Genomic DNA, 16,695 nt, shown 5'->3' on the forward strand with positions numbered 1-16,695 from the left:
AGATAATGCATAGTAGAGCCAATACCACATATAGATAATATATAGTATATTCAGACATTAGGGTTTGAGATCCCTGCTTTAAAGATATGATAGCTAAGTTGTAAGTAGATAGCACTTTACTAGATTATGCATATACATACTGCCTAGTATCATGTCTCCGACATGCTTGGGTTTATGAATTCTTATGCTACACTAGATTAGCGATTATACTGATGGGCTTTGTAAGCTCAGCCTTCGGATGTTTTTCGTTGGCAAATTAGTATCATGAGAAATTCATGGAGCACCGTCGTAGCGGGACTTCTAGCATCCCCGTCAGAGTATTGTACTGTAGCTTAGTGGGCATATGTATTCATAGTACTTTACTTATATATTCAACTATTAAAATTGTAGTTATATTATTTGATTTTAAATTATGTGTCACGGAGATCCAGTTTTGTAAAACATTTTATAACAATTAGTTGTGTTTAAATTATGATAATATTCAACTTGTTTAAAGAAAAACAAATGTACAGATTTGAAAATCAAAAGTTTCTTTGGTAGCCTAATGTGGTGTTTTAGGCCCAAATCGGGTATAGGGTGTTACATTTAGTGGTATCAAAGCATCAGGTTGAGTCAGTCTTAGGACCCAATGGTCAATATTAGTAAAGTGTTAGTGAATACATGCCCCTAGGTATTGAAAATATTTATATAAGTTTGGAATCATGTTGGTGCTTCCTTCCTTAGCCTATGTTGTACAAATTACAATGGTAGACATATTTGAACGTAATTCAAATGATCAAATAGAGAGTCGATCCCCTCACCCTAGTTAATTTTGTAAAAGATTTATGACAGGGCAACGATTTTTGGTGTCTCATCAGGAACGAACGTCGTATAGGCGACCTTTTTCAGAGGTTTAACTTTTACTCTTAGAGGTAGTGGACATTATTCCTAAAGCGCTGACAGTTCAGTTAACCACTCAGGGTGTGCGTTAGTGCCAACAAAATCTAAAGTAGAGACGCTAAGAAAATATCAGACAATCGACTTTATTGGTTCGAGCAGTGATGATCCGATCTCAGCTGGTCTGTGGTTCAGAGAGAGCACATTGGACTTTCAGGCAGTTTTACCTTACCTCAAAGGGTAAGATAGTGGGCATCACTGTTGTGTTCAAGGGTGATGCTATTAAATAGTTGAAATTGTAGGGATAACCCTATAGCCAAATGTGTCCGCGTGTAATCAGTTTCTGAATGAGTTCAGAGTAAGTATATTAGTGAGGCATATATAGATGAATTGAGATTTTTGTTCTCTCAGCTAATTCAGGAAGATCGTTCAGTGTTTGAATAGGAAAAAAAGACATTCTTAGGTTGAGTTGTTATGTTCCATAGTTGATGTTGACCAAGTCCTTAAAGTGCAAGGGGCTCCATGAGGGGATTCAATTGGATATTAGTGTTTAGTTAGCAGTAGACCCACTTAGAGAGCTTCAGAGCATAACATGAAGATATGATCTTTGGGTGAGTTAGGCAATTGAGTATAAAGACTTGTGTATAAGTAGGTTTATCTCAGTCAGTGGCAAGGAGGACCAGGGATCCGCGTGAGCATAAAAGAGTGACGTCATCTCAGTCACTACAGTTGAGTCATGGGGTCAATTGTAAGGTCTCATAGGAGACCATCAGCTCCATCATCAGTGGCGAGCTTTAAAAGCTCCAGTAGAGTTTGGAGTATCCAGAGTGCAAGCACTAAGTTAAAAGTCAGCGATGAAAGTGTTCAAAATTTTCAAGAAAGTGTTATGGATGTGATCCTTAGCGCTTATGGTGAATGACTGCCTTAGTTCCAGTGGCGATGTTTCAACTCGATTAAGGAAAGAGATCTCATTAGTTCAGTATGATTGAGAAACCTCTCAGGGAGGTGTCAATTCTATGTTTAGATAGGGAAGTAGTGAAGCGGATTGACTAGTTTTCGATTAAGCTTGGCATACAAAGAAGAAATCGAGTTAAAATGATGATGTCACAGATGAGATGTCGGATAGAGGATCCAAAGGTGTGGATCCAAGTGGCTAGCAAGTAGACCTTAGTAGTTCAAACAAGGTTACCTTAGAAAGTTGTTGAGGGCATCGAATCAGATTCGACCATCTACTAATGGTAGTTGTTAGCATAAGTGTTGCTTGACCTCAGGATTTTAGGATTCAGAGTTAGAATGATAGGCGGTTGTTCCTTGTTGACATGAAGATCAACTCTAAGAGATGTTTAGCCATAGAATCTTTCACCATTGTGTGTTCCTTAAGAGAATATCCTTGCTTATGGTCTTATCAGATACGAGACTATAAGAAATGTCTTTGCATCTTCAGTAGAGGGTTCGTACGATCGACCCACAGAGAATCAATAATCCTAGGTTCAATCTTAGAGGTAAAGATCTCCACGAGAGTGTTAAGAGTACTCGGGTTACTCTTGTCAGTGTAGCGACCATCCTGTTGTCAGAAATCTTAGAAAATGCCTCAGCAAGTGCCAAGATACTTCAGTTACTAACCGGGCACACATACCCCAAGTACTCACGAGTAGTAAGTTAGCAAGTTTATATTTCGATGTAACAGTTCCAGAATTTCACCCCAGATTATATAGGTTTTATAGTGCATTGTGAGTCTCAAGGTGCAATGAACCTACAAGCGTCAACATGACGTCTTGTTGCATGAACAATAAGTGAATTAGCTAAGTGAGTCAAGCCTCGTCAGTAGTGTCTTCGTGTGGTATATGAGCGTGAGATATATGTCACACTCAATAGTAGCGTTGCATAATATCGTAGATTTTGGGTGCTTCATATTAAAGGAAATCAAGTTCATTAAGCTACGTTTGACTAGCGCTAGCAGTCATTGAATAAATCAATAGTGGTCAACTATAGTGAGTGTCAGATGTACAGTCTCAGAATCCTTAGCTAGGGTGTTGTTTCGACGGATCTTCGCTTTGTGAGGCGTGCTCTCTAGGAGAGCCATATGTTGTCAGTTTTGCTCGGTAAGTGGCCGATTCCAGTTGTCAGCTCCTTAGATGCTCGATCAGGCGAGTAGAGCACATGTAAGTCACAAGTTTATGAGAAATAGTCAGGCACCGTAGATGAATATTAGATTAGAGTTACGCATAAGAAGTATAGAGATCGACGTTGGTCGAGAGTTATCAGCATGTCTTTAGTAGTCGGTATCGAGACAGTGCTGGCAAGTGCCATGAGATCTTAAGGTATAACAGCAAGTCTCCTATGTTTAACAGTTAAAAATGATTATAGAGTTATGCAATAAGTCAACTGGATTGATTAAAGTTAGCCAATGAAGGGTTCAGCAATAGCAGTGAGTCATGGAGTAACGTCATCCTTGGAAAATGCTTCGTACATACAATATCAGACAATAAGAGAGTAAATTCTTTAGCTTCAAGCTTCTCGAAGGTTTTTGCTTAAAGTTCAACGTTGGTAGCACCCTCAGAAAATCGTAGACTGATTTTACAGGTCCCAAACAACATGTCAGGTTGCAAGGTCTTTTTCTTTGAGGATTAAATCAGATAAGAGCCTCAATGTTTGACCAAAAGGTAAGTTACTTTTAGTCCATGTCATAGCAAAGAAAAAGAGGAGTTTTACTATCCAAGTCAAGGTGGGGGATGATTTCTAGCTAAAGGAGCTCAATTTTGGGATTCAATCAGCAAGGTAGTGTATTTATAATCCATTAGAGTATTAAGATTCCATAAATTTCAAGTATTTGCTAAGATTTGATTAGATGAGTATATTAGGGTTTAAACTTAATTTTAAGATTTAATCACGTTTTAAGTGTTAAGAATGTGTTTTTAAGACACCTAAAGACCCTAAATAACTTACTAGAACTTTAGAATCAATTTAGGAACTAACCTAAATCACTTAGGATGATCTTGGGTGTTTTCCTGAGCCTAAAATATCAGTTTTTGGGTTCGAGTATCGATATTGGGATAAACAGTATCGATACCCCTTTAGTCTCAAGACTGGAAGTGTTAGTCTCAAGATCGAGTCTCAATTTAGTAGTAAAATGCGTTTTTAGTACCGATACTCATAGGGGTATCGATACTTAACCCTAGGGTATCGATACTACAGTTAGAGTATCAATACTACCCATCTTAGATGAACAAATTCGACCCGATTAAAGTCCGTAAAAGATTGGGATAGCCCGTAAGGATAAAACTCAGTCCAAGAAGGATGTCAATAGCCAAAGAAGCCTGAAGACACTCGTAAGAGTGGATTACAACCAATGTAACCATAGTAGGTGTATTACATCCAAGTATCTTTAGTAAGCATGTAACAAACATATATGGATAGAGGATTAGTGCACTAGGTGTACCGACGAAATGTACGACCAAGTAATCAAATTATGAGAAAGTAGTGTTGTATATCGCATGAACAAATGAGAGTGTTGGACGCACAATTGTTTCTTTAATTTGAGGGAAAATTGAGGGAAAGTGTAGGGTTAACAAACAGAGCATCACTACCCAGAAATGAACCCGAGTCAGATACCGAGTCAATCAGAACATTAGCCAGTAAGTAGTAAACTTTGAAATCACCATGAAGTCTCAAATTGTGTAGAGACTTCCCAGAGTCAAAAAATGAATAAAATATCTTTAAGTAACGTATAACCAGATCAGTAAAGATCATCAGAAATAACATATAGTAATTCCTCGCATAACGTTCTAGATTAGAGAATGAACGAGTTAACAACTAGGGTGAACGGTAAACGAAATCAGTAATAACTCAGTAATAACCAAAACATTAATAGTGATATCTAGAAACAATAACAATTAGGATGTCATAAAACTAGCCTTTGTCTGACACTCAGGAAACAACCAGGACACTCGAGTTACTTTAGCAGAATAACGATTGTCTTGTTTGTCAGTCTGTTTAGTATTTATCAGTCAGTGGATATCCAGTCAGTGCTACGACAATTTTTCCCAGCTAGGCGTAGATGCCCCAAGACTCGACAGAGTGAGTTAGTGGGTGTACATTTTTTTATAAAGAATTCTGGATCTCACCCAGGTGTACTCGGGTATACCGGTAGTGTAGAAGGGTGCGTGAGCTCCGAGATACAGAATCCCTCAGTCGCACCATGATGCCATCCACATATTATTGTTTGTTCTTGTGTATCATATGTTAGTATTTGGTAGGTTAGAGGGGTGTGTGAACTTCGAGATGAAGAATCCCTCAATCACACCATGATGCCTACTCGAGCTAGCATACGAGTCACAACAGAGCCAGTATTGCATTCAGATAATGCACACCAGAGTTAGCATCACATTTAGATAATGCACAGTAGAGTTAGTACCACATATAGATAATGCGTAACAGATTCAGATATCAGGGTTTGAGATCCCTACTTTAGAGATAGGACAACTAAGTTCTAAGTAGGTAGCACTTGACTAGATCATGCATGTACGTGCTGTTTAGTACTATGTCTCCAGCATGCTTAGGTTTATGAATTCTTATGCTACTCTAGATTAGCGATTATACTGCTGGGCTTTGTAAGCTCATCCTTCGGATGTTTTTCGTTGGCAAGTTAGTATCATGAGTAGTTCATGGAGCACCGTCGTAGCAGGACTTCCAGCATCCTCGTCAGAGTACTGCACCGTAGCTTAGTGGACATATGTCTAAACTCAGAGTTGTATTATTTGATTTTAAATTATGTTTCACGGAGCTCCAGCTTTGTAAAACATTTTATAACAGTTAGTTGTGTTTAAATTATGATACTATTCATCTTGTTTAAAGAAAAACAAATGTACGACTTTGAAAATCAGGGGTTATCTTGGTAGCTCAATATGGTGCTTTATGCCCAAATCAGGTCTAGGGTATTACAACATTAAAAATAATATTTAATAAAGTTTGATCACTTATTTTATTTCAATGATCCTAAAATAATGAAAACATCATCCATTAGCTATTAAAGTACAAACATGTCTCGCAAGAACATATAATTTTTTTTGTTACAAGAACTTATAATTTTCATACGAACAAAGTTATAAACATTTCTTAAATTAAAAAAAAAATCCCTAATTACTTCCTTTTTTCCAAGTCTATTCATTCTAAAGACTAATCCTTACATCTTGATATATTACTTTATTACCGAAAAAATATATTTATTAAAATTTATTATTTATTAATAAATATATTTATATTAAATATGCCAATCTCTAATCAATAAACTTGTAAATAAACCTGTTGACGAAAACGGGTAAAGAAAACGAAAGAACACGAGAATTTTATGAGGTTCGGCAATGTGCTTACGTCCTCGGTGCCTAGGCGGCGCTAGAAGTTTTATTCAATGATATTTTAGGTCTAGGTTACATCTCTATTTATAATAGAAAACCCTGGTACATAATTACAAAATCAACCCTGTACCGTACCGCGGGGGCTGCGCCCCCACACCCCCAACCCACATAATTCGTAACCCCACAACGAGACTTTTTATGAGCCATACATAACAAATCTCCACCTTGGCGAATATCCTGCCCCTTGGAAACTTCAATGTGGGTTGGGTTACCTTGCTTCTTTAACAAATCGAAACATTCAACAAGTCCAAGCAATGCTTGAACTTGTCTGTCGTAACTGGCTTGGTGAACATATCAGCGGCATTCTCATCAGTATGTACCTTCTGAAACAAAACCTCTCCAGATGCAACCAACTCTCTGATCTTGTGGAACCTTACATCAATATGTTTAGTTCTAGCACGATACACCTGATTCTTAGCCAAGTGAATAGCACTTTGATTATCACAAAGCAACTGAACTCCACCTTGTTGAACACCCAACTCCTTCACTAAACCAGTAAGCCATAAAGCTTCTTTTGCAGCTTCAGCCGCTGCCATGTATTCAGCTTCAGTTGTAGATAGTGCCACGACAGATTGAACAGTAGACTTCCAATAAATAGGCCCTCCGCCAAGAGTAAAACACATACCCTGTCGTAGATCTTCTATTATCCAAGTCACCTGCATAATCTGAATCCACATATCCTACAACCAAAGGATTATCCCGCTGACTCCCAAAAACAATTCCATGTCCCACAGTACCCTTTAAGTACCGAAAGATCCACTTGACTGCATCCCAATGTTGCTTACCAGGTTTAGACATGTACTTACAAACTTGACTAACAGCATGAGCTAAATCAGGACGAGTACATACCATCGCATACATCAAGCAGCCAACAGCATTAGAATACGGAACCTTTGCCATATTTTCAGCTTCCTTATCTGTCTTAGGACACTGTTCTGATGAGAGCTTAAAGTGATTCGCCAATGGAGTGCTAACTGGTTTCGCGCTGCTCATCGCAAACCTTTCTAGCATTTTCTCAACATAACCCCGTTGAGATAGCCGCAGTTTCCTTGAGTCTCTGTCCCTGCAAATTTCCATTCCAAGAATTTTCTTTGCAGCACCTAAATCTTTCATATCAAATTCCTGACTCAATAAAGTTTTCAAACCGATAACATCATCCATGTTCTTCGCAGCAATCAACATATCATCAACATACAGTAATAGAAAAATAAAAGAACCATCATCAAGGCTCTTAACATAGACACAACAATCATACTCACATCGGTTGTAGCCAATCTTGATCATATAGGAGTCAAACCGTTTATACCACTGTCTCGGAGACTGTTTCAACCCGTACAAAGATTTCTTCAATCTGCAAACTAAATGCTCGTTTCCAGGTTGAGTGAAACCTTCAGGTTGCCGCATGTAGATCTGCTCCTCTAAATCACCATGCAAAAAAGCAATTTTAACATCCATCTGCTCTAAATGCAAATCCCAACTAGCCACCAATGCAAGTACTGCTCGGATTGAAGTGTGCCTGACCACAGGAGAAAAGATTTCATCATAATCAACTCCTTTCTGCTGTGAAAAACCCTTCGCTATCAAACGAGCCTTGAACTTCTCCCCCTCTTTTTCTGTTACTACTGGTTTCTTCTTATACACCCATTTGCAACCAATCGACTTCTTACCCTCAGGAAGGGGAACTAACTCCCATGTGCGATTGTGATTCAAAGACTCCATCTCCTCAACCATGGCTGCCATCCACTTGTCATTTTCCTGACTAGTAACGGCATCATGAAAAGTAACTGGATCATCACTGCTAACAGTAAGTGCAAAAGATACCAAGTCTTCAAAACCCAATCTGTTCGGAGGTTTTATATTCGTCCGTCTCACCCTGTCTCTGGCGAGACTATAATCCTGCAAATCATCCGTAGTGGAACCACCAGAAGTCGGTTGAGAAGTTTCTGGTTTCTCAACTGGAAACTGCTCGAAATCTACCACTGTCGTGTCTTGCTTCTGCTGCAACATAGACTGTTCATTAAAAACGACATCTCTACTAATCACAACTTTCTTCGCAACTGGATCCCAGAACTTGAATCCTTTGACACCTTTCTTGTAACCCAGAAAAATGCACTCCTTCGATTTTGCATCAAGTTTGGATCTCTCATCAGCAGGTACATGCACATAAGCAGGACAACCAAAAATCCGTAAGTTATCAAAACTAACATCATGACCAGTCCATACCTCTTCTGCAACTTTCCCAGCCAGCGATGCCCTTGGCGATCTGTTGATAAGGTAACACGCCATGTTAACAGCCTTAGCCCAGAAGTGTTTGGGAAGCCCCGCATTCAACCGCAAACATCTGGCTCTTTCATTCAACGACCTGTTCATTCGTTCCGCAACACCATTCTGTTGTGGTGTCTTGCGCACTGTAAAATGCCTCTGAATCCCATGCTCCTTACAGAATTGTAGGAACTGTGAATCTGTGTACTCCGTACCATTGTCAGACCGCAAACACTTGATTTTTCGTCCTGTTTGGTTTTCTACCTCAGCTTTCCACAGCTTGAACTTCTCAAAAACTTCAGATTTCTGTTTCAAAAAATACACCCAAACTTTCCGTGAAAAATCATCAATAAAAGTAACATAGTACCTAGATCCACCCAAAGACGATGTCGTGGAAGGCCCCCATACATCAGAATGCACATAATCAAGAATCCCTTGAGTTGTGTGCTTCGCAGTCTTGAAACGGACTTTAGTCTGTTTACCAAGAACACAATACTTGCAAAAGTCGAGCTTACAGCTTTTGACACCATGCAACAAGTTTCTCTTGTGTAATTCTGCCATACCACGTTCACTAAGATGAGCAAGGCGCATATGCCACAATTTTGTCGTATCATCACAGGACTCAACAGAGTGAACTCCACCTGCAACGGTACTCCCTAACAATCTGTAGATATTCCCTGCAGTCATCTTGCCTTTCATCACAGTCAATGCTCCTTTAACAATCCGAATGGTTTCCCTATCCTCGTCAGCCTTAGGGATAAAACCATTCTTGTGCAAAGTGCCCAAGGAAATCAAATTCTTCTTCAAGTCTGGGATATGTCGAACACCACTCAACATCCGAACGGAGCCATCGTGCATCTTAATTCTGACATCACCAATACCAACAATATTGCAACATCGATCATCACCCAAATAAACCGAACCAGAATTAACCGGCCTGTATGTCGAAAACCATTCCCTATTTGACGTGATGTGATAAGAACATCCAGAATCAAGAATCCAAGCATCCGTCAATTGTGTCGTTGAAATAGAAAGCATATCACCCTCACTGCAATCAGAATTATCATCCTCGACCACGTTCACAGACTTGGATGAGCCATCACGCTTCTCATCAGTCTGCTTTTTCAACTTCGGACAGTCTCACTTCATATGTCCCGCCTCCTTGCACTTGTAACAGTGAATTGTCTTCTTATCCCTGGATTTAGATCTGGAATTCCGCTTCCCGGACCCTGCCTTCTCTGGCTTCCGTCCACGATCTCGATTACCCTTGACATATAAACTATCGGCTTGAGAGCTTTCCCCTGCATTCTGCTTCCGCTGGTTGTGAGCCAACAAGGCTGCAGTAATCTCCTCAACATTGATAGTCTCTTTCCCATATGTAAGAGTAGTCACCATGTGTTCGTAAGAGGAAGGTAACGAACACAACAGAATCATCGCTCTGTCTTCATCCTCAATTTTCACATCAAGCCGAGCCAGATCAGAAACGATTTGATTGAAGACATTCACGTGTTGCACCAAATCGTGATCGTCCTGCATCTTCAGCCCATACAGCCGCTGCTTCAGATACAGTTTTGTCGTTAAGGATTTGGACATAAACTGACTTTCCAACTTCCTCCAAATTTCGTCTGGAGACGATAGATGCATGACGTGATACATGACCTCGTCCGCCAAGCATAATCGTATGGTTCCTGCCGCTCGCTGCTGCAATTCTTCCCAATCTTCCTCATCCATCGACGCCGGCTTTATAGGTCGCAAAGCCTTCAAGATCCCTTGCTGCGCCAATAGATCCTTCACCCTCGTTTGCCATAATCCGAAGTTACCCTGACCATCGAATTTCGCGACTTCGAATTTTGCTCCTGGCTCTGATACCAATTGTTGACAAAAAACGGGTAAAGAAAACGAAAGAACACGAGAATTTTACGAGGTTCGGCAATGTGCTTACGTCCTCGGTGCCTAGGCGGCGCTAGAAGTTTTATTCAATGATATTTTAGGTCTAGGTTACATCTCTATTTATAATAGAAAACCCTGGTACATAATTACAAAATCAACCCTGTACCGTACCGCGGGGGCTGCGCCCCCACACCCCCAACCCACATAATTCGTAACCCCACAACGAGACTTTTTATGAGCCATACATAACAAAACCCCTATTAGATGTTGCCTACTAGAATGCGGATTAATCCCCATAACCGTAACCAGAAGCCAAGCAACACACCGTGAGGATTCCTGTAAATAGAAAAATGCTTAACAGATGCCTTTTCTTTTCCATTTGAGTTTGTTCCTACTCCATTGGGCTTCTAGGCCCAGCCCTCCATTAAAAAAAATATGTCATATCTGCAATAATTTTAATTAAAAAAGTATCATTATTAACTTATAATCGAGGAACAAAGGTTGAGCGATAAATTGGAATAAAAAAACTGGGATTTCGTAAAACTATTAAATAATGTAAAATCAACATCTCATTTTTTTAATGTACGAATCAAGTGATATTAATAGTTAAAAAAAATAATTATTATCTTTGGAGGTCTTAAGTTAAAACATCAATTACGGTAAAGTATTGAAGGTTTCATTATTAAATAATTAAAAATATTTAAAACATATGCTACCGCGTGTAATGATTCTATATTAATTAAAAAATATTTTCTTTTACTTTTTCAAAATTTCCCAATTAATTTTTTCTTTGTACATATAATTACTGCACTGTGATTGATTTATTATAATTTGGAATTATTTGGTTAAAAAGTAATTATAATTATAATTATATTGGATTGCTTCCGATTATTAGTCCAATATGCCCTTAACTCTAAAAATATTTAAAAAAAGTTGCCCCAAATGATTTCGTTTATTGTTTTCTGAATCCAAGGGTCTAAATTAAAACTAAAATAGCTATAAACGGCATGTAATCAATTACAAACCGTTGATCTCCTATATTAAGGATATTCGAGTCCAAAACATTAAATTCAGTTAAAACGTATGTTTCTATTTATTTAAACCTCGAACACCATCCCCCAATCCAACGCTCCAGAATCACCCGTGAAAGCCAACGGCGGACCCGCCAGCCCGCAAACTCGTTCGACATTTAACTGCTATAAAGTTGGGGCCTTTGCACAGCTAGAGTGAGTGCCGTTTGAGGTTCAAAAACTCTCCACCACGTCACCCCTAACGTTAACTTTAAAACCGTTAACCCATAGCGTTTTGAAAAGCCGGGAAAGTAGAAAAATAAAACGTTAATTCTCCATAACGGCAGTTAACGGAGACGTCGGTTATGATATATTCGTTATAATAATCCTTGGCCTCTTATATATAAAAAAAAAAAAATTGTGCGTTTTACTCTCTTTAGATTCAACGGGCGAGGATTTCACGAAACCAAGGAAGCAACGTTTGAGTTCCTTCTAAAAGACCTTTTTTTTTTTGGCTCGAAAAAGGATTTTTCTCGAAGGAGCTGGAGCTTGATTCCCGCCACTCAGGTGGGTTTATGTTCTTGAATCATAATTCTTTTGTTTTGATTTTTTTTATATTTACTGTTATAATCATGTTTCTTAAACCTCAAGTTCAATTGATTCGTGAAATTTTCATTGATTTTTTTTTTTTACTTTTTTCGGGGTTTAAACCCTAGAATTAAGTTTAAGCGATGTGGGGGTTTTCTTCTTCTTTTTTCTTATTTTTTTTATCTGATTAGTGAATTAAGATCCGAGTTTTGTCGTTTTTCTGCTCCTGGCGGTGCTGTGGATTTGGGATTTTGGTTAGAAGGTGGGGTTTTAAGGATTTGAAACGGTCATGAATCAGTTAATAAATGTTTTTCCTTTGTTGTTTTGAGATTATTGTAGAAAGAGATGGCTGAATTAAGGATAGAGGAAAGTTGTCTTCAGAACAAGCAATTAACCACAGGCTCAAGTTCTTCTATATCGGAAGGCAGTGGCAATGCGGTTGTAAAGTCCCCAGGTGTATCTAGTCCGGCACTAACATCACCAAGTCACCAGTATTGTTTCGGATTAACTTCTTTTGCTTTCTATTTTTTGCTCTACTTGTTTGTATTCTGCTGATTCTGCTTTTATTTTTTTTCAAACTTATGTTTTTCTCTTTCGGTCCAGTTTATGATTGCTAATTACATCAGATGATTCACCAGCACAGATTGTTGAGCATTTGTTTCTAGTACTCATACTTGCTGTTAACAAATTGCATTGAATTTTAATGTTCCAACCAGCGGTGAATAATTGTATTGTTATATTGAATTTGCAGGAGAACTACTGGCCCTATTAGGCGAGCAAAAGGTGGTTGGACGCTGGAAGAGGTAAAGCATTTTTTCCCTTTGTATTTGCATTAATTTCTATTCGAATTATGGACTAGGTAAAATGTTTTTGTTTACATTCTACCTTATGGTTAGAAAACCATTTAGAAGACAATCTAGGTGAGTTTAATGGATTGTAGAACAACTGAAGTTTCCTTCATTGTTTCTTCTTGTTCGTTCTTTGGAGTTTCTGCCTTTTTTGTTAACATTGTTTTATGTTTTTATTGATTCCAGGATGAGACCTTAAGGAATGCTGTTGCAGCTTTTAAGGGGAAGAGTTGGAAAAAAATAGGTTTTATTCATTCCTTGGAATTTTCGTTTTTGTTACATGTGCTATGTTTATATACTTTTGTTGTCTGACAAAAAGTAAGCTTAAGGTCATAGAGGAATGAATAAAAACCATCATCTCGGCCTTTTCATTTGTTGCAATTATGGTATCTGCTATCGTGTAACTGATGTTAATATTTGCATATGGTGCAGCTGAATTTTTTCCAGATAGATCAGAGGTGCAATGTCTACATAGATGGCAGAAAGTCCTGAACCCCGATCTTGTTAAAGGACCTTGGACTCAAGAGGTAGGCCTTTTAGGCTCTTTCCTTTACACTATCCATGTTTTTGCAACTCATAAAACAAGCATTAATCTATCTATTGCTTTTTCTCCAGGAGGATGATAAAATTATTGACCTTGTATCAAAATATGGGCCCACAAAATGGTCTGTTATTGCAAAATCTTTGCCTGGACGGATAGGGAAACAATGCCGTGAGAGGTAATAATTTAAATTTTACTTCCTATTATTTGCATTCCTAGAGATTCCTTTAAACTGCTAGGTATTTTATCTGTATGTTAACTAAATTATGTACCAAAGTTTATTAATTTTCATACAATGAGGCTATTGGTATTGTTTTTTTTTTAATAACCCATCTTGATGTCCCAACCTATTCACATAAAGAAAATGAATGGTTGATTATTCCATGCTTTATCAATGTTCTGCAGATGGCACAACCATTTGAATCCTGATATAAAGAAAGATGCTTGGACGTTAGAGGAGGAATTGGTCCTTATGAATGCGCATCAGACATATGGGAACAAGTGGGCTGAAATTGCTAAAGTTTTACCTGGAAGGTATCATTCTTTTTAGTTTGTAACACATGTTACATAGCTTGTATTCTAAAGCTTTGGCAACATATTTGGCCAAAGAGATGTTAGTAAATCATTTTTAAATGCCATTGAAGTGTTTGCATGTTGGCCTTAGCTTACGGTGGATTCTGTTTATACAGGACTGATAATGCAATAAAGAACCACTGGAATAGTTCCTTGAAGAAGAAGTTAGATTTCTATTTGGCTACGGGGAAGCTTCCGCCAGTTTCGAAGAATGGTTCCCAAAATGGGACTAAGGATATAAAAACATCTACTAACAAAAATTTCCTTGGTTGTTTGGAAAAAGAAACAGATTCCCCTGCTCAAACATCATCTGAAACAACAGATACATGTAAGCTAAGTGAAGATTGGAAAGACCAGTTGGAGTCCTCTGTTCCAGTTCAAGATATGGTTACTTCATCAAGTGTTGCTCCAAATGAGACCGCTGATACTGGAAGTGCAGAGTGCAAGCCACGGTTATCTGATGTAAATCCATGCTGCAGTAACTCAGATTCGGGGGTGAAGTTTGTGAATCAAGGAATGAGCTCTCAAATTGTTGAAGACAAAGTTCGTGAGACACAGGTAGGGTTTGATACTCCAACTTATGGTTCTTTATGTTGTGATGGATCACCTAGATTACGAGGTGGTACTTCATTAGATTCAGAAAATTTTAGAAAGGGCGTGCAGCACGAATGGACTTCTACTCCTATTACATCACCGATTAGTTTCTTCACTCCGCCTTGTGTGAAGGGCAGTGGTTTTAGTAAACACAGTCCGGAGTATATTCTTAGAATTGCTGCTAGGACCTTCCCAAACACACCTTCTATATTTCGAAAGAGAAAGTTCAAAGCCCAGTCACATGCGTTTCCTAATAAAATAGGAACTTCGAATGAGGATGCTTTCAAGGATACGATTCTAGTATCTGGTGAATTGGAAAGAATTGAAAATAGTATAAAACGGTCTCAATTTCATGATGGAGATTCATGTGAGAGTCCTGCTTGTCAAGGCAATAGCAACACTGGGCCTAATTGTACGTCTTTTAATGCATCTCCTCCATACCGGTTAAGATCTAAAAGAACTGCTGTTTTTAAGTCAGTAGAGAGACAACTTAAGTTGACATTCGATAAAGAGAGGCATGAAGGTAAGACAAAAGCTTTGGATTTATCATTGAAAGGCAGCTCTCCAGTTGAAGACTGCTTGAATACGACAAGGATGGGAGTCACATAGCGCTCAAACTGTAAGTAATGCATTAATTTTATAGCGTGCTGTGTTCTCGTGCTTTTCCATTGTGATTTTCTACATTGATGATCGGTCAGTTGTGTTCATGCTTCTGCCCAAACTTTACTTTGCCCGACAATAGATCGAAATATCATGATAAACCATCGAAACTGTGCAATCACACCATATGCATAGAATCATGTCTCTCTATCGAGTAGCTTTTCGCTCTCTCATTCGAGTTTATCCTATCGATTTTCTCCATGGGCTTACCAACAATATCAAACAAATTAAAAATGCAAGAAAACCAGTTTATCATTTGTTTCATTCCAACTCTCTTTCCTGTCTTATAGGGTGGGAGAAATATTATTTTGAAGTTGGCTGTGTGTTTCCCAAGCGATGGCATCCGAATTGAGGATGTCGTCCGCACTGTCCGGGGCGCCTTCAATGCCATTGCTCGATCATCTTGCAGATATGGTAAATTGACAAACTTAGTGGTATCAAGACAGACATGAATCCCATCATGGACAAAATCCCGGATTTCCAGCCTGTGTCGTTTTGAAGAATATCGACTCGTTATTTTGTACACCCTCCAATAGAATGTTTCTAAGCTGAGATGGAGGGATTGAAGGGGGTTCTGATATCTTTTTCCTTTTCCCCTCGTTTGCATACAAAATAACAATAATAATATATTCTTCAATCCATGTTGGTTGATTCATTTTGCCTGCCGTAAAACGGAATTCGAAGGGTATAAGAAAATCTTAACAAGTTCTACGCAATACCAGTGACTTAAATCAATTCGAATTAAGTTTTCGGATCCAAATTAAAATTGAAAATTGTCTTCCACCTTTCTATCATCAAACTCAACTCTCAAGTAAAATCTTTCTAAGCGAGCTTCTTACCCCCAAATTCAAACATGTGGGCGCAAAACGCAAACGTTTGCTGATTCAGATTCATGAGGCCGAAACTACCCCTTGGTAAGCCTTGGGTAGAGAACCGGAGCGAATGTAAAATCTGTGTATATGTATAGGGACTGAGCAAGAAATTATAAATTATGATGTCACAATTTAAAAAATTAAAACGTTCAAATAAAGTCATACATTAATGCATAACATTAATATCCCATAAATTAATGTATAATATGACTAAAATAGGGGTGTAAATAAACTTGACTGTTCGTATAACGTTCTTTTATTAAGTTAAATAAACTGGTATGAACAAAATTTGTATGTACGTTTTATACTTGTACTCAAACAAAGTATTGTTTGGTTCATTTAAGTTTAAGAACATATTCGTTTTTGACTCATTTATAAGCTTGTTTATTTATTAATGATATTTTCTTATAAAATATTAAAATGATAATATCTTTTTCTATTTTTTATTTAAATTTTATCTCATTATTCTATATGTATATATTTATATTAGTGCAAATATGTATTTATTTCTAGGTACCAAAACAGTAGGAGATGAACATACACTGGTGTGAGTATGCGTTTATTTTT

General features: G+C 38.1%; 1 protein-coding gene across 1 annotated transcript; it reads left to right on the top strand.

The window, feature by feature from the left end:
• The first annotated feature begins 11,888 nt into the window (after positions 1–11,888).
• On the top strand, positions 11,889–15,886 carry LOC120185418 (transcription factor MYB3R-3-like). Its single transcript, XM_039189641.1, has 9 exons — positions 11,889–12,019; positions 12,380–12,531; positions 12,792–12,843; positions 13,075–13,132; positions 13,321–13,415; positions 13,504–13,607; positions 13,835–13,963; positions 14,119–15,215; positions 15,547–15,886. Exons 2-8 carry the CDS (start codon positions 12,386–12,388, stop codon positions 15,203–15,205), a joined length of 1,671 nt encoding a protein of 556 aa, XP_039045572.1. The 5' UTR covers positions 11,889–12,019; positions 12,380–12,385; the 3' UTR covers positions 15,206–15,215; positions 15,547–15,886.
• The last annotated feature ends 809 nt before the right edge of the window (positions 15,887–16,695 follow it).

This window comes from Hibiscus syriacus, unplaced genomic scaffold, assembly GCF_006381635.1.
Source record: "Hibiscus syriacus cultivar Baekdansim isolate YM2019G1 unplaced genomic scaffold, ASM638163v2 tig00113123_pilon, whole genome shotgun sequence".
NCBI lineage: Eukaryota > Viridiplantae > Streptophyta > Magnoliopsida > Malvales > Malvaceae > Hibiscus > Hibiscus syriacus.